The 18765-nt window shown below is 39.0% G+C and overlaps 1 protein-coding gene and 1 non-coding gene across 2 annotated transcripts in view; one reads left to right on the top strand and one right to left on the bottom strand.

The window, feature by feature from the left end:
- The window catches only part of Elovl2 (ELOVL fatty acid elongase 2), a 49433-nt gene extending 31229 nt beyond the window's left edge, over window positions 1–18204 (top strand). The window contains exons 3-8 of the mRNA XM_048347378.1: window positions 4708–4895; window positions 9270–9347; window positions 12675–12846; window positions 15622–15746; window positions 16277–16411; window positions 18073–18204. Coding sequence (XP_048203335.1) covers window positions 4708–4895; window positions 9270–9347; window positions 12675–12846; window positions 15622–15746; window positions 16277–16411; window positions 18073–18198 — 824 coding nt within the window. The 3' untranslated portion in view covers window positions 18199–18204. The remainder of the gene's footprint in view (window positions 1–4707; window positions 4896–9269; window positions 9348–12674; window positions 12847–15621; window positions 15747–16276; window positions 16412–18072) is intronic.
- LOC125354058 lies at window positions 5141–5247 on the bottom strand. Its single transcript, XR_007211442.1, has one exon. It is a non-coding gene; the product is annotated as a U6 spliceosomal RNA (small nuclear RNA).
- Window positions 18205–18765: the final 561 nt, after the last annotated feature.

An 18765-nucleotide genomic window follows, 5' to 3' on the forward strand; every position in this document is an offset into this window, starting at 1 on the left:
CCCGTGTGTGAGCTGTTCCTGCCTTGCTTGGATCTGACTTTAGAAGTCCCTCAGTGGTCCATCCATCACCAATGACTCTGCAGTGACTTTCCTGTGCTCTCTTCTTCCAGTTATTTAAGTATCAGCTGAAATGATATTCTAAAGACCTAAATTGTACTATGTAGTATTCTAACTTACAACTGATCAGTGGCACCCACTGCTCTTAGGGGCAAGGCAAGGCTACATTTCTTATCATGGACTACATGCCTTGAATCACCTGGTCCCATCTACCTTTCTAACTCTGTCAGTGCCTTCTTTATCTTACTTTGATACAGCCATTTGAGACATCTTCTAATTCCTCAAATATGTAAAATTCTCATTGCTGTTTCTAGACCCTAGGGTTCTTACTATTTCCTACCCTGTTCTGATTAGTTCCTTCTCAGACAGTCTCCTTAAGGAGTAGCAGACTTCTCCTTATCTTTGTTTCACCCTTTTCTTTCCTTTATGAGCTTTATTGTTACTTGTAGCAGTTTCTTCCCTAAGGAGTGGAACCATGGCTACTTTACCCAACATTAATTTCTAAGGCTTATCATAGTTACCACAACATTTTATTTAGCATTGTGTGAATGAATGCATTCTGGACAAAATATTTTGTTTCACTGGTCCATAAAACTGTGGAACAACCCTGTTTTCTTTGAGGCTTTTTCTTTTCAGCATCACCAGGATAAAAGGAGACATTGGAGATGAGGATTTCCTGTTTCTCAAAATCTTTAACCACTTAGGCTACTTGGAGCCCCCTTGTTTTCATAGGAACTCTAAACTATCCCAAGTAAATGGTGGCTTAATCTTAATGGAGTGATACTTTTTGTACAGCCTAAAAATACTATTTTTGAGCAAGGTGAGGTTTTCTTTTTCTTCCTCTTTGTGGCTGTACACGGTAGGCAGCATATCTGTGTCTCTGTTACTGTTCTCTAGTATTCCCTGCCTTGTGGTGCTAGGAGGCAGTGTGGGGGACACAACCCTTGCTTAGCATGCAGGGTACTGGGAAAGCCCTAACGTTTTGTTTTCCTTTAACAATTCCAGGTTAGGAATAGGCTGTCCTTTGATGTGTCTCTGATACACAAGCTGATTGACAATAAATATCCATGCTTACTTTTGCTGAGACACTGTACATATAACTCTTTATAGAAATTTAATAGTCTTAAACTGAGGTCCTGGGCACTGTAGGGACAAAAGGTCACTGTGGGGTCCTCTTTCTACATGTGCACTGGGAATGGGGCTCTGCCTGCTGGATGAACTCACTGGTTATCAGGACTTGGTGCTAGCCCAAGGAACTTTATTACCATTTTATCAGTACTTTTATGTCACTCTAGAGATGGTTATTTTGGAGTCTTAGATATTTCTTACATGGTGGGGGAGGGGGGCGGTGAGCTTGTAGGCAGATCCAGACTGGTCAGTGGCCCTGATCTTATTGTCCTGGTAGCAATGTCTGTGTGCCTCATTTGTGTTTACTCAGCACTAAGTAGATATAATTCTAAGTAAGATAGAGAAGACCTGATCACTTCTCATGGAGTCTGCAGTAATTGGGCAGGTAAAACTAGTACATCTGAAATACTAGGAAAGCAAGTCATTTAGAAACTAAGTGTCCATCAGGGGCTCATTTCCTAGAACTGACAATAAAGTATCACTGAGGTAAGGAATGAGGTTGAAATTTTAAAAAGACAGAGACTTCCTCTCTCACAGTTCCAGAGGCCAGGAATCAGGAATTAAAGTGTAAGCAGGGCCTTGGTCTCTTATTGGGAAGGTTCTGTTTTTTGTTTGGTTTTGTTTTTTGCCAGTCCTGGGGCTTGAATTCAGGGCCTGAGCACTCTCCCTGGCTTCTTTTTGCTCAAGGCTAGCACTCTACCACTTGAGCCACAGCACCACTTCTGGCTTTTTCTATATATGTGGTGCTGAGGAATCAAACGCAGGGCTTTATGTATAGGTGACGAGCACTTTACCACTAGAGCATATTCCCAGCTCCGGAAGGTTCTGTTTTTGTCTCCCCTAGTTTAGGAAGCTGCTGGCAGTCTTTGGAGTTCATCTACAAGTCTGGCTTGTAGATACATTACCCCATCTCTGCCTCTAATAAGGCATTTTCCTTCTGTGTGTCCTTGCACTCAAACCTCTCTTTATTATAAGAACATTACTCACCAGATTACAGTCCTCCCTAATCCAGAGAGCTCATCTCAACTTGATTACTTCTGCAAAGATTTGTTTCCATATAAGGTCATATTCACAGTTACCAACAGCTAGGACCAAGCATACCTTTTGAAAAAACCAACTCACATGACAAGAAGTAGGGGCGCATTTCAGTACAAGTTATTTAGCTTTTTCCCTTCATAGGCTCAATTTTTTTCTCAAAAGTGAATTGGGAATAATATAATATAATATAATATAATAGGTTATAATAGGAATTAAATAAGAAATTAAGAGATATTAACAAGAATCCAGTAAGTAAATACATGTAAAAGTTTTTTAGTACAGTTCTTGGAACATGTTTTTTTATTGCCTATGGACATAATGAAATATTCAAAATATGAGATATACATTAAGATTTAGTAAGGAGAGTCTGTGACAGGTAATTAGGAGCCAAGCATATGAAAATGATACCTGTGAATCACCTAAATACTGCATTTGCTTACCTTTTCATCTCTGGTATCTGTAGGACAGATAGAGCTCAAGAAATATGGGACAGAGCTCAAGAAGCATTTTCCTTATAAAAATGTAGTCTATAAAGCTCAGTGGATTAAGGAAAAGTTGAAGTAGCCAGGAAGAGGGACTGAGACTGGAACAACCAAAGAGGTTCAAGAAAAAGGAACTGCCTCTTAGTAAAACCAACTCCTTACAACTCTATTTATTTAGATTAAAAATAGCATGGAAGTCTTGCGATTCTTGGTCTTATTATCTTTTATTTAAACATAAAGAAGAAACTCATTTTGTGCCTACAATTATTTGATATTACTAACTGTAGCTCTCTCATTAGGACTTTATGTCATCAGTTAAATCCTTCTCTCTAGAGTAGCAAGGGGCCTTGGTGTGTCCAGGTGCTGTTTTTGTATCCCTGTTATTCATATTTCTAGTTCTTTGGACAAGTATGAGTACTTGGCTTTATTTTTTGCTGTAAGTTCTAAATGATCAGTTCTAAAGCTTTGGCTTTGCCATCTTCAGCTTCCCATGCTTCCTGTTTGTAATCTCATTGCTCAATTTGTATCCATAAACGACTGCAGTTTATTATTGTATGGTTACCCTGGACAAATTCTAGGCAGTGGGGGCTTTAGGAATTAGGATATAATATCAATATGTCATCTTTCTGTGACTGCCTTCGTCTTCACCAGGGGAGGACACTAGCAAGGACACAGATATGAATTCAGATCCTGACTCTGCTGCCCACCACTAAAATATTACCTTTTGCAAGTTACTGAAGCTCTCTGAACTGTTTCATCCATAAAATGGCATAATAGATCATACTGAGAAGCAGTAACTTATCCACTCAGTAACTTTCCATCTGTCATTCAGTGATCAGCTTAAGCCCTACTTGCTCCACAAAACCTTACTTAACAACTCAACTCCCCACACCCCGACACTGGTTTCTTCTCTGAAATTCTAACCTCAATTCAGTTAACCTATATGTTATGCTGTATAATAAAGTATTGTGTTTATGATGTACCCCTTACCTGCAGGTCCCATTTGCTGTAGTTTCATTTATACATAATCAACTGCAGTCTCAAAATATTATATGGAAAATTCCAGGAATGATAAGTCTTGTTCATGTGTGTGTGTATGTTTGTGTGTTCCGGGGGCTTAAGCCTGGGTATTGTCCCTGAGCTTTTTTGCTCCAGGCTAGAACTCTACTACTTAACTACAGCTCCACTTCCTGCTTTTTGGTGCTTAATTGGAGATAAGAGTCTCTCAGAGTTTCTTTCATGGACTGGCTTTGAACCGTGAACCTCATATTTCCTCCTGAGTAGCTAGAATTACAGGCTTGAGCCACCAGAACCTGACTTAAGAGTATTCTTTACAGTAGTTCATATATGCAGAAGTAGTGATACTGGCTATTTGGATATGCTAGTGAGAACCATAAAATGCTTCCTTTGATGGAACAGTAAAAGGTTTTGACCTAATAAGAAAAAAATGTTTTTGAACAATTGTAAAATTATATCTAAAATAAGAATGAATCTACCTAAAATTGTGAAGGAAAAATAGTTTTCATTTTTACAGTTACATATCAAACTGTAAAAGTTTGGAAAGTGCTTAGGATGAAAAAAGGCAGTTGCCAGGCACCACATGCTCCTAGCTACTCAGGAGGCTGAGCTCTGAGGATCGCAGATCAAAGCCTGCCCAAACCAGAAAGCCAATTCAGTGAGACTCTTATGTCCAATTATGTAACAAAAAATCTGGAAGTGTAGCTATATCTCAAGTCATAGGGCACTACCCTTTGAGCACAAAAGCTCACTGACAGCACCTAGGTTCTGAGTTTAAGCCCCAAGACCAGCACACATACACCAAAGTTTTAAATTTGTAGGTGCATGTATAGGGAAAAAAATGATAGTAGATGACATTGACTGGAGATTTTGTTGGAACATACTCTCCAAGTATAAAGGGGAACTGTGTACAAATGAAATGTATGCTTTAGTGTTGCTAACAGAGGTGTTACTCTTCAGGTTTCACTGTGTGTTTTCTTTTCAGATTCTCGAGTCAGAGGCTGGTTTATGTTGGACTCTTACCTTCCTACCTTTTTTCTTACTGTCATATATCTGCTCTCAATATGGCTGGGTAACAAATACATGAAGAATAGACCTGCTTTTTCTCTCAGGGGAATCCTTACCTTGTATAATCTTGGAATCACACTTCTTTCTGCATATATGCTGGCAGAGGTAAGTGTTTATATAGGCAAAGCTGGAGTTAGTAATTAAATTTGAGATGTAGTCACATGTTGCCCACCAGAACATTATAGGGTGTTATTGTCATCCCACTTCCCACTTTTTTTTTTTTTTGGCCACTCCTGAGGCTTGACCTCAGAGCCTGAGCACTGTCCCTGGCTTCTTTTTGCTCAAGGCTAGCACTCTGCCACTTGAGCCACAGTGTCACTTCTGGCTTTTTCTATATATGTGGTGCTGAGGAATATATGGAACGCTTCATGAATTTGCGTGTCATCCTTGCACAGGGGCTATGCTAATCTTCTCTGTATTGTTTCAATTTTAGCATATATGCTACCGAAGTAAGCACTTTTTTAAAAAAAATGGGATTGATCTCAGAGCCTCATGCTTATTATTAGGCAGGTGCTCTGAACATCTTTAGTTCTCAATATCATTTAAGAACTCAAGAACTTGACTGGGTACAGTGGCTTATACTTGTAATTGTAGCTACTCAGGAGGCAGATTTCAAGAGGATTGCAGTTACTAGAGCAACCTGGGCAAAAAGTTAGCAAGTCCCCATCTCAACCAACAAGCCAGGTGTGGGGGTATGGGCCTTTGGTCCCAACTACATAGGAAGCTATAAGCAGGGGACTGTGATCTGAAGTCAGCACCAGACCAAAAAAAATGTGAGACCTTATCCTCCATATATGTCAGGCGTCAGTGGCTCACCACTGTAATCCTAGCAACTCAGGAGGCTGCAATCTGAGGATTGCAGTTCAAAGCCAGCCTGGGCAGGAAAAGTCCATGAGACTTATCTCCAATTAACCACCAGAAAACTAGAAGTGGTGCTGTAGCTCAAAATGTAGAGTACTAGCCTTGAGCTTCTGAAGAGCTCAGGGTCAGTGCCCAGGCCCAGAGTTCAAGCCCCACTGCTGACCACCCCCCCCAAAAAAATGATAGCAAAAATAGGCCCGAAGGTTGGCTCAGAGCACCTGCTTATTAGCAAATATGAAAGCCTGAATTCAAACACAAGACCACAAATAAACACACACACACACACAGAGAGAGAGAGAGAGAGAGAGAGAGAGAGAGAGAGAGAGAGAGAGAGAGAGAGAACCTATTCCAGGATTTGATATTATTCCTTCTCAGAGTCTTGGAAGAACATGTACATGTTCAAGTTAGAAAACTTGAATTTTGGCGCGGGAGAGGCGGCCAGGCCGCGGGCAGCAGTCCATCCCGGCGAGCTCCCGCCGCGCGAGCCATGGCCACCCCGCCCAAGAGGCCCAGTGCGTCCCCCGCCGCCGGCTCCGAGGGCGCCCGCGTCAAGAAAGTCTCCATCGAGGGCAACATCGATGGGATACTGATTTAGTGGGTTAATCAGTTCAGATATACTCACTCAGCAATGAAATAAGGATTTAATTTTAAGTCTGACATGTTTAAATTGTTTTCTGATGTACATGGAACATTTTGGAGTTTGATGTAAATGAATTTGCCTACTTAATTAAATATTTGTCAATAAATAAAAATAAAAAAAGAAAACTTAAATTTTTCTCTTCCCAGTTTAGGTCAATTTCTTTAGTCCTTAGATATACTGAAACTTGGAATCACAATTTAAAAGATGGGTTCTGATACTGAGGCTTGGAAAGGTCACCTAAATTTAGGCTATACAGTGGTTAACAGACTATTTAAATATTATGCAAGTTCAGTTAGTTTGATGGAGTGCAAATCCTCCTTTAAAGAATACTCTCCACATCTTTGGAACACTCAGGCCATGGCAGACTGAGGCTGAGCTGACATTCCACTTAGCAGCTGCCTGCATTACTACCGCATTCCCTTGTAAACCACCAAACCCAAGTCATTTTCCAAGTAATGAAGAACAAGCAGTGAATGTCTTGTCTTTATAATCCAAAGTCATTTAGATATATAATATGAGGGAAGAAAATCTAAAAATACTCATTTGTTGTAGTAAAATATCTAAGAGATAAGAACAAAAGGAACAAAATCTTTTTAAAAGAAATGTTAGGATGAGTTCATTCATGCAAGTTACACATGGCTGAAAACAATACAGATAGAATAATTCTTCTGTTTCCCTTTTATAAAAAAAAAAGAAGAAGAAAATCCTTTCCTTAAATACAGGTTTTTGCCAGGAATTGGTGGCTTACGCCTGTAATCCTCAAGATCACTGAAGATGCTGAGCTCTGAGGATTGTGGTTTGAAGCCAGCCCAGGAAAGAAAGTTCATGAGACTCTTACCTCCAATAAACGACTCAGAAAAAGCTGGAAGGGGTGCTGTGGTTCAAGTGGTAGAACATTAGCCTTTAGCACACAAAGAATCAGGGACAGCATCCAAGGCCCTGAGTTCAAGTCCCAGGACTGGCAAAAATAAAATAAAATAAAATACAGGTTTTCTTACCAAGTATATCTGTTCATTATGTCAGTATGCCCCATTCTAATAATAATTACTTATCATTATCTTAAAAGATACATAAATCTGTTAGAGAAAGCCATGATGCTATTAGAAAATTATACCATGTAGGTGATTACTAACTTTCCTGACAGTGAAAGGATAGTTGTGGGTTTTTTTTTTAATGGTGATGTCATTTAGTATGCTCATGTAGGGACTTAATTTCTCTAAATAGCAAAAGGAAAGACACTCTGTTGGATAACTTGGGGGCAGCCTGTTCCAGAGAGAATCCAGGTAGAAAATGACAATAGTCTTAAAATGCTAATGTAGTCTAGGTATGGTTGACAGTTTCTAAATCTAGTTCAGTTAGGGGATTAGGAATGGCTTGGGGTCATGCTTCCTGTGGTTTGGCTGCTTAGTTCTTCTCAGTTATTAAATTGTTAAATAATTTTGCATAAGCCACAGGGATAGGGACAAGCTGGATAAATCTGGTTGAAACAGGAAATGTCAGATAAACAAATATGCTATGTCCTGTCTACACTCAGTTACTGTTCAACTGTACTCTTAGCCTACAAAATTTGATCCGAAAATTACTATAGAACTATAGCATGGGATTGGGAATGTGGCTTAGTGGTAGAGTGCTTGCCTGCCATGCATGAAGGCCTCAGTTCGATTCCTCAGTACCATATAAACAGAAAAAGCAGGAAGTGGTGCTGTGGCTCAAGAGATAGAGTGCTAACCTTGAGCAAAAAGAAGCCAGGGACAGTGCTCATGCCCTGAGTCCAAGCCCCAGGACTGGCAAAATAAATGAATAATAAAAAATAGACAGATAGATAGATAGATAGATAGATAGAACTATGCTTTAAGTTAATCCTCCTGTAAGAAGCTGAGCAGTCTTGTTAGGTTGAAAAGAAACTAATACATAAAGATTTGCATATGCTTTAAGGCATTACCAGATCCCCGTTAGCCTGGTCCCAAGGAACATACAGTCCTTTGGGGCTGTTGTTGAACTGGCTTGTAATAGAGCCCATCCAGAAAAATCCAAGGTGGAGTTCTTTCACTCAATTCATTTGTTAGAAGAGTGAAGAAAAAACTCACAAGGTTCTGAAGCATTCTAAGTGTTATTTGGTAGCTCATCTCCTTTTAATGATCAGTATATGTTTCCACAAACATAAACCTTACACACATCAGTAAGGCATCAGAGAATACTAGGCTCTTTGCCTTCATTACTTTTGGTAAGCCTAAATACCATATATTCTAGAATTTCAAATTTTTACAGTGAACTTCTGTAGAATTTAATAAGAAATAAAAAGATCAATTTTCATGTTACAGAAAATAAGGAATTAAGAAGTCTGAATTATAATCTTTCTACCATTTTATAGTATATAATCTTGAGAAAGTCATTCACTGATCCAGTGTTTACTGAGCACTTAACTGTCTGCCAGGCCTGGAGCAAGAGGTGTAGATTTTGTGGAGCTTTTTGTTTTTTGAGAGTAGTGTAGAAGATAGGTACTAATTATACAAACTGATTATCAAGTAGTGTGAACATAATGCAGAAAAATGTTTTATGAATCTTTCAGTTCTGTTCATATCTGTAACAAGACAAAATCAAATAATATAAAATTTATATTAATGTAAAATTTAGTTTCTTCACATTTTTTACTTGTAAAAACATGACTAGAAGATTCCTTACATAGAAATATCTATAATCATTATCATTAATTACAAAACTAGATTTTACTTTTGGTTAATGGAGTTTGAAGTAAATGTATTAAGGAATAGAGCCACTGATTTCAGTTTAGCATCAAGAATTGAATACTCTGGATAATATATGTTTGAAGAAAAGATGGGTCAAATTCTGAGGGTTTTTACTCAGGGATATGAATGGGAAGTTCAGTTTACATCCAGATTATTTCATTTTTTTGCATCCAGATTCTCAATGTTGATCTTTCTCCTCTTTTTTTTTTTTTTGTTGTTGTTCTTTGACAGCTCATTCTCTCTAGTTGGGAAGGAGGCTACAACCTACAATGTCAGAATCTTATCAGTGCAGGAGAAGCTGATGTCCGGGTGAGCTTGAGAAATCTTTTGTATATAGCTATAAAACTTTTTGTCAGGGGAAGGGGAAGGCGGGAGGAAAATGAGGGAGGAGGTAACAAGTTGACCAAGAAATGTACTCACGGGCTGGGAATATGGCCTAGTGGTAGAATGCTTGCCTCGCATACATGAAGACCTGGGTTCGATTCCTCAGTACCACATATATAGAAAAGGCCAGAAGTGGCGCTGTGGCTCATGTGGTAGAGTGCTAACTTTGAGCAAAAAGAAGCCAAGGACAGGGTTCAGGCCCTGAGTTCAAGCTCCAGGACTGGCAAAAAAAAAGAAAGAAATGTACTCACTGCCTTACATATGAAACTGTAACCACTCTGTACTTCACTTTGACAATAAAGGGAAAAAATTCAAACAAGAAAATAAATGAGTAAAGGTCAAAAAATAAAAATTAAAAATCCACCTTAAAAAAACTTTATGTCAAATTTTGAAAGCAAGTCAGCCTCCCCCCAAGAAGTTAGAAACAAACTAAAATACATGAATATGCCTGTACATTGTGCTGATAACATAACAACCCAACAAAAATTACTTTAGGTGACTTTGGAACACAGTATTCTAAGTGAACTTCCCTAGTGGGATATATTGTAACAATTCAGTGTTTTTGTTGCTATTGCTTATATTACTAGTACTGGTATAGCTGTTTTGAGATTTATGAGAGAGTTCATGTAAGTCATAACTGATTTGAGAAAAAGAAAAGTGATACTTACAATAAAGTTAAACTAACAGGCAGTGATCATATTCAACTTGAAAATGCAGGAACAACTTAATTCTTAGCTTTATTTGCGAAAGAGGCCTAAGTGGTTTGTGCCTAGTACAAGGCAGTGAGTCACAATTACCCAGAGGTGCTCTCTAAATGGAATTTCTACCAGAAAGATTGAAAGTCCTTGGAGAAGTGGCAGGTTATGTGTTTGGAGCAGGAAGTAGATTTAAGATGAACATAGCTTAGGATACTAGGGTCATGACAAAACCATATGAGACTCCCACCAGCTAGAGAACACTGCCTGAAATGGATTCAAACATACCAAGTATGTACTAAAATTCATGAATTTAAAATACTACTAAAAATTAAAATACTAGAGTTTAAAATGAAAAAAATCTTGTAAGGTAGCCAACAAATACTAGAAAAAGATTGAACATTTATCTTTCACACTAGTTTCCAAATTGATGAAGGGGCAAAGTGCTCTATAGAAGGAAAGATGCATCTGTAATGGGAATAAGTCACCATTTCTTGTAACTCTGAGTGAAATGAGTTGTGCAGACAGCAGTTATCTGTGAATGCTGCAGTACAGATGCGTACAGCACCTGAACTCACTGAGGTTGTTTATCAGTGGAGCAGCAGGGGTTATACACCTACTATGCTGCAGAGGGAGAGGCACGGAGCCACCTCAGAAGGATTTTGGCCAAACACAGATCTAACCATGTCTCTAATTGCTAGTATAGGACGTCTGAAACTTTGTTGTTTTTTAAAATTTTTTTGCCAGTCCTGGGGATTGAACTCAGGGCCTAAGCACTGTCCCTGGCTTCTTTTTGCTCAAGGCTAGCACTCTACCATTTGAGCCACAGCAGCACTTCTGGCTTTTTCCATATATGTGGTGCTGAGGAATCTAACCCAGGGCAGGCTTCATGTATACCAGGCAAGCACTCTACCACTAGGCCATATTCCCAGCCCTGGAAGTCTGGAACTTTGAAACCACATAAAAGTGTGTTGTAGACCTTGCTTGGATCCAGGTTTAAATCCTTGGGAAAGTGACTTATTTGAAATAGTTTGGAAAATCGGAACATAGACTGTTAGGAAGGGTTAAGGGGTTAATTGTATTAGACAAGACAAGGTCAGAGTATTTACAAGTAAAATGTTTTGGATTTGCTAATAATGACTTATACTCTTCCCTGCCCGAAAGAGATGAGAAATGAAATTGAGAAAACTAGACTGTGACCTTCTGAGGTTTCGAAACATGATGGATATGCCATGTTCATTGTGCTTATTTGCCTGTATTGGTTAATAAATTTGACACTATCTGTAATTAAAGTATCAATGGACAGTATAAAGCACTAAAACTTGAAGACACTTTCTGCTAGGAATGGGTGTCCCACACTTTACTCCTAGGTACTATGGAAGCAAAGAAGGGAGGATTCTGGTTTGAGGCTTTCCTGGGAAGAAAAACTCATATCCCTTCTCAATCCATAGCTGCATACACTGGGTGCCTATCATCTCAAGCTACATGGGAGGCTGAGATAGGGAAGATTGTGGTTCTAGGCCAGCCTAGGCTTAAAATGTTATCTTTGGAGGTAGACAGGATAACTTCTCAAGCAATGTATTATCAAAGTGAAAAACTTTTTTTTTTTTTTGCTGGTCTTGGGGCTTGAACTCAGCCTGGGTGCTATCCCTGCGCTTCTTTAGCTCAAGGCTAGTGCTCTAATGCTTTGAGCCGCAGCACCACTTCTGGTTTTCTGGTGGTTATTTGGAGATAAGAGTATCATAGCCTTTCCTATCCAGGCTCGCTTTGAGCCACAATCCTCAGATCTCAGCCTCCTGAGTAGCTAGGATTACAGGGGTGAGCCACCTGCACTCAGAACAACACCTTTCATTAAAGAGACTTCCCATTAAAGAAATGTTTTGCCATCGACAAGACGTCTACAGGACTGTGCTGGAAAAGAAAGTGGTGATTGTGACTTAACACTGCTATACTGAGAATAGTAGAACAGAGGAAAATGATTTTAGGGTCCTGGTGAATGCTAGGCACTGGGCAAAACAGAATGAAATAGTGTGGGCCTCCCAGTGACCTGCTGACACGTTCTCACACATTATACTTGCTGTGACTATTGATTATAGAGGTGTAGTCAGAGTAATTTGAGGATGCAAGTGAAGCAACATCTTCTGCCTGAGAGAAAAAAGAGATGGCTATGCAAAATGGCATTTCAGAGAACTAGTAAAGGATGACTAGAATGTGCCAGATTTGAGGAGTGGCAGATGCAGGAAAAGGATTCAGTACTCCAGGGGGAGGGGCAATGGCTTGTCCACAGGATACTTTCCTGGAGCTCAGGAGCAGGTAGTGAAAACAGCACCCAGTGAAAGACTGAGAAAGTTCCTGTACTGGGGAGAGGTAACCCACCTTTCACTAGAGTGGGGCTTGGAATGAGGAGAAATTGGAGGCTAACACACCAGCAGAGTAGCTTTTGCAGTGGTTTGAGAAAGCAGCACATGGTAGGCAAGGCAAATGCCACGCAGAAGGCTGAGGTGAGCTGCACAGAAACATCTTCATTTCTCACATTTCTCTCCTTAAATTTTCATAGGTAGCTAAAGTGTTATGGTGGTATTACTTCTCCAAGTTGGTGGAGTTCCTGGACACGATTTTCTTTGTTTTGCGAAAAAAGACAAGTCAGATCACTTTTCTTCATGTCTATCATCATGTCTCTATGTTCAATATTTGGTGGTGCGTTTTGAACTGGATACCCTGTGGACAAAGTAAGTCATTTTGAATTTTAGTTCTCTGGAGTGGATCTCACATGACCACTAGTTTCCCTCTTAAGCTGAGAGTGAGAGTGTATGCAGATTGTGAGAGGGCGGAAAGCATGTGTCTGTCTGTGGCCATTTCGTCTCTGGCCTTTAGCAAAAGAGTTCTTTTCTATGCATCAGATATCAGAATAGAAAGGTGCCAACCCTAGCTGGAGCCGGCTCAGTACACTGCAGTCTGACTCACATGGAAGATGGCACCTGCTACAGTCACCATTACTGGCATACAGGTAGAGGCAGTGTAGCTTTTAGGATTTTGTGCTGATTACATCCTGAAAAAAATTAAGGTAGTATCTGTGTGACCCACCAAAATAATATCACAAAATAATATCACAATTCAATGCATCACATATTATGTAAGGCTGGGATGTAGCTCAGTGGCAGGGGGCTTGCCTAGCAAGTGCAGCGTCCTAGGTTTGCTCCCCAGTGCCAAAAAAGAAAAGACAAAAAGTAGTTTAAAAAAAAAAACCCTCATATTATGTATCTTGTATGAGACAAAAATTCCATGAAACAATGTTCTTCCTGGTTCTTTCTGATATACTGTGCTAAAACTATTTCACTTTTACAAAAAGCTGATAGCTCCTACTACATTGATTTCATAGTCACTGCTGGGTCAGTTGTGACCAGTAGTTTGAGAAGCACTGAGTTAGACATCACTTCTATTTGTAACTATCTTATTGCCACTCTACTCAATTTGAAAATACTCTAGGAAAACTCAGAACAGTTAAGAGAAAAATTAGAACAGCTTAAGAAAAAGGATGTTTGTCCTGGGACTTAGGGCCTTGTAGAGGATGAGAGACAAAATATCAAGGATATTTAGAATGCAGGATGCTCTTTGACCTACAAAGCAGTCTCAGCCTGATAAAGGCATCTGAAGTGAAAGATGCAGTGACTGCATCTAGCCTGCAGAATGTCCTACCTTATCAGCACACACTGCAGGGCCAGCTTTTTTCTCATCATCTGGTGAGCTACAGTCCTGCTACTGCTCAGCAGCCAGGGAGAAAATCTTTGATAACTCTGGAATAGATGAAATTATGGTTTCCTCTCATTGTGCAGTCTGTTAGCAGCATTGTGAAGTTGAACAGTCATTAAGGGAATCATTGTAACTCAACAGGTATATTTCATTTCCACCTTGCTAGCTACTGATAAACTATGGGGTGAGGAAAACTAGAGATGCATTTGGCAGAAAAAAATGATTTTTATGTATGTAGAATCTAGTGTATTAAGTGTTTTTTTACAATTTCAGCAGTTACATTGTAATCACTGACAATCTAACACAATCATCACATTGGCTTTTGTAAAGACAGCCCTGTGAAAAAGCTACTCATAGTTCATTAATTGATGAACATAAAAACTGAAGTGGGTATATAAGCATCATAATATTGATATCTGTGTCTTCATTATACACTCAAGTATAATAACAGCTTATTCTAGCTCAAATGCACAGTATTTTGTTTCTTATTCATGGATTTGCATTTTAAAGGTTACTAGACTAGAATTAGAAAACTGAGCTAGAGAATTTGAATTGGTATTATCTATGTTGATCCCCACCACAGTGTTGAAAGGTAGTTGGTTAGTATTACACTCACTTTCCAAATGAAAAAATAAAAACTTAGAGTTAAACAGCATATTCAAGCGGACATAGTTAATAAGTAGTCTCCTAAACCCATCCCAGTTTCTCCCATTATAGGAGTGACAACTCACATGTGAGGATCTTAAATCCTGATCACTGTTCTAAGACTTTTCTACATACTGATTTAGTTCTGCCAGGGTGAGTCCCCTATTTACAAATAATCCATTTGTGACACCTGTCTTGCAACTAAAACGTTTTTTGGACACTTATTAATCCCACTGACAATGTGTCGAATGTAGCTGGTGTACCTTAGTTTCCTGAAATGCCACTCTCCCACATGTATAGAGAAGACTTCTTTCCTGAAGGTGATGGCAGGTCTCACTGCCTCACCCTGCTAGACCTTCTGTCCCCCAAATGTTCTCTAGTATCTCATTCCTTTGTATGTTTTAGACAGATAATTCTTTGTGAAGGGTAGAATATATTCTTGTCTTGCTAGCACTCTATTCATGTATAAAAGACTTGGGTGTTTTTAGTGTGTGTGTGTGTGTGTGTGTGTGTGTGTGTGTGTGTGTGTGTTGCTAGGAATCAAACCTGAGGCCTTATAAAGGCTAAGCAAGTGCTCTTCTACAATCAAAATGGCACATCCAAAGTTAGCCAAATTAAAGACAGTTCTTTTCATAGAATTCTGCCAGTTTCAGGGTAACATTTTTTCTCCCTGATTAATGACAAGGAGGCTGGGTGCCAATGGCTCTTGCCTGTAATTCTACTCAAGAGGCTGAGATCTGAGGATCATAGTTTGAAGCCAGTCTAACCAGAAAAGTCTGTGAGACTCTTAACCTCCACAAAAGACAGAAGTGGAGCTATGGCTCAAAGTGGTAGAGTACTAGTCTTGAAGAAAAACCTCAAGGACAGCACCCAAGTCAGCACAATAGTAAGGACAGGGAGACAGTAAAAACCAATTCAAGTAAGAAATTCCCTTTTTAGAACTCTGGCTAAAAGTTTTATCCCAGTTTTGGCCTTTTGTCTTGGATTTTGTTACTTTTAGCCATGTTACTCATTTTCAGTTATGATGTGCAGGAAGAATATCACTTGACAAAGAGAAATGAACTGTCTGATTCTCTAATAGTAGTAACTCACATACTGTACTTTCATAGGCTTCTTTGGACCAACACTGAACAGTTTTATCCACATTCTTATGTACTCCTACTATGGACTTTCTGTGTTTCCATCCATGCACAAATACCTTTGGTGGAAGAAATACCTCACTCAAGCTCAACTGGTATGTTGTCCCTTCTTCATCTCTTCTCCTTGTGCTCAGGTAGGAAAGAGACAAGTCAGTGGCTTCAGGGCTAGAGGCATGGTTCAGTGGTAAAGCACCTACCCAGAACGCATGAGGTCCTGAATTGAAACCTCAGTTTTGCTTACAAACCCAATTTTAAAAAAAGAAAACTCTCAAAGTCAGTGTGTATGTATGTGACTGCCTGTTTTTCTCCAAAATGGTCATTTAAGAATTATACTTCATGCATTAAAATGTTTTTGTGTGTGTATGATTGGCTTACAAAGTGAAGTTCTTGAAATGCAAGTGGACATTTTTAAAAGTTAATGGAGATGTTTCCATGAGAAACTTTATTATGAGAAATTTCATATACTTACTAATATTTTCAAACCGATTCAGGGACAGGATAGTCACTTGATTTGTTCTTATGAAATATAGAGTGGCAATACTTGATAAATGAACTGATGCCATGTGGCCTCTGGGGGTGGGGCAGCACCCAGTCCACTTATCTGCTACCTTCTCTGCCGCTCCAGATACAGTTCCTGCTTACCATCACGCACACGCTGAGTGCGGTTGTGAAGCCCTGCGGCTTCCCCTTTGGTTGCCTCATCTTCCAGTCTTCCTATATGATGACATTAGTCTTCCTGTTCTTAAATTTTTATATTCAGGTATGTGATATAAATATCCAGTACATTGTTCCTCTTGCTTATATGCTTAATTTTAATGATAACAGAACATGCTTGTGAGTAAATTCAGATAATGGGCTTAGAAAAGAAGAAATAGTACATTCCTTCCTCCTCTCAGGAACCAAATCCTTCTTGAGACTAACCACAGTTAATGGTCTATCGGGTATTATAGGTGGTTATAGATAGGCCATTATAATGATCTATGAAAACATTATACACATGCATTGAAAACTGCTTATAGAACTCATACCAGCAATACCATTGAGTTCTGTGAACAGTTCTCAATTTTGATCATGTATTTGCACTATGCTACCAAAATCTGATATCTGAAACAGATTTAGGAAATTGCAGGAAAAAATAGGGGAAATGACATTTTTAATATGAAGCTCAATCATCCCATATCAGCTACTCTAATAAGAACTTGTTCATTTGGAAAAAAAATACTTTAAAGCAAACCAACAAAGTAGGGGTTTTTTAATCAAGTGCTTTCATTTCATAATTTAAATAGGAAAGATCTTCAAAATGCTATTACAAAGCAACTTTGGACTTATAAAAGCTAGGATACCATAGGCCTCAAGTGATTGTAGACTAAATCACTCTCCTTTGTGGCTGAGAAACAGAAAGCTACATGAAAAACATATGTTTACATTTAAAATAATACTTTATTTGAAACTATATTATCCTTATCAAACACAAAGCATTCTCCTGTTATTTTTTAAACTTGCTCAGTGTTAACCCATACTGGTTTTAACTCATACTAGTTTTATACAAAGTATAACTATGGGAACTGAACCTTCCGGACAGCTTTTCAAATCTTGTTTTTTATAAAATTAGACTAGGTAGGCTTTGTCTCTTTTAAGAGATAAAAGTTTCCTTTGAGAACCTGGAAAGAAATAGCCATTGATGGACCCAAACAAAGCCATACATGCAGGCAGGAATAGTCAGAGTTCAAGGAAAGCCAAGGGATTCTTTTGGTGCTTGCTGTTAGCACTGGACGAGAATCAGGTGGCCCAACAGAGGTAGGAAGTAGCATGGACGCTTTAGTTAGCTCTACATGCTGATTCAAATCAAATCATTGTCTGGACATTGAAAGTGTAATTTTAGCCTTGACCCTTGTTAATACCATGTTTTTAAAAATGCAAGTAAAAATGAGATGAGAGATCAGGTATTTTATCAAAAATAGGAAGGATATGCTACAGTGGGTTGTAGCTCAGTAGCAGAGCTTGTGCATACTGTGCATAAAGTCCCTAGCACCCAAAAGAAAGGATATGCCAAAAACAAACCAAATCTACCCAGAAGGCCCAGGAGCTGGCTCTTTTATAGTCACAACAATTTTTTTCACTTGAAGTACATAATATTTCACGTGAGAATAAACACAGAATAATTTGAATACTAAGCCCATCATATGCAACAACTCCTGATTTTATACAAGAACCCATTTGGCTGATACTCATACATTTGTCATGGGTTTCTTACCCTAGTTTTATCTTTAACCATGGGCTTAAAAAGAGGCAAATTAAATGTGAATTCCTAAGGAAATGTCCAGAGCCCTAGAAGATTGTGTATTGTTTCATGCATATGTGCAGAATTAGAGCAAGATCTTAAAGAGGCCTTTTTCTTTTTCTGTTGTACACATCCAACAGACCTACCGAAAGAAGCCAGTGAAGAAAGATTCTCAAGAGCCACCTACAGAGAAAGACGTCAAGAATGGCTTTGCCAAAGCCTATGTTACTGCAGCTAATGGAGTGATGACCAAGAAAGCGCAGTAGTAGTAGAGGAACAGAAAATGCATATGCACTGCACTAGCCTAACAGATTCGCTTGTTTTAAAGCAAAGACTGAATTGAAAGTTGTATGTTTTAGTATAAACTACTTTGTTTTGTGTTTATAAATCATTCATACCCAGAGTGTATTAATATATTGCTATTAGGCTACTCTGTTCATTGAGTGCTTCGGTCAGCAGTGAGGTGACACTGATACTCAGCACAGGTGCGGCTTCTCCCCTTCTCCCACAGACTTACTTTCATAATGCCTTATCCACAGCCAGGAAGCTGGAGTGCTGCCCTCCATGCAAGTATTCTCAGTAAGTTAGGCTTTTGTTCATGTTCAAGTCAGTGAGAGCAAATGGATTGTAAATAACAGGGTATGTTAGAGTCTACACTAAGCACTAATCCGCCCAGTTGTTCCTTTAGAAAGCAACCCCAGGAAATATTCAATACAGTCATCAAATTAAGACAGAAATCTAGTACAACCTCTCAAGCCACAGACTTGCTGGTCAAATTCTCACAGCTGCTTCTGATTTTAAACTTAATCTTCCAAGTAATTTGAAGATTAGTT

Source organism: Perognathus longimembris, chromosome 6 (genome assembly GCF_023159225.1).
Source record: "Perognathus longimembris pacificus isolate PPM17 chromosome 6, ASM2315922v1, whole genome shotgun sequence".
In the NCBI taxonomy this organism is placed as follows: Eukaryota; Metazoa; Chordata; class Mammalia; order Rodentia; family Heteromyidae; genus Perognathus; species Perognathus longimembris.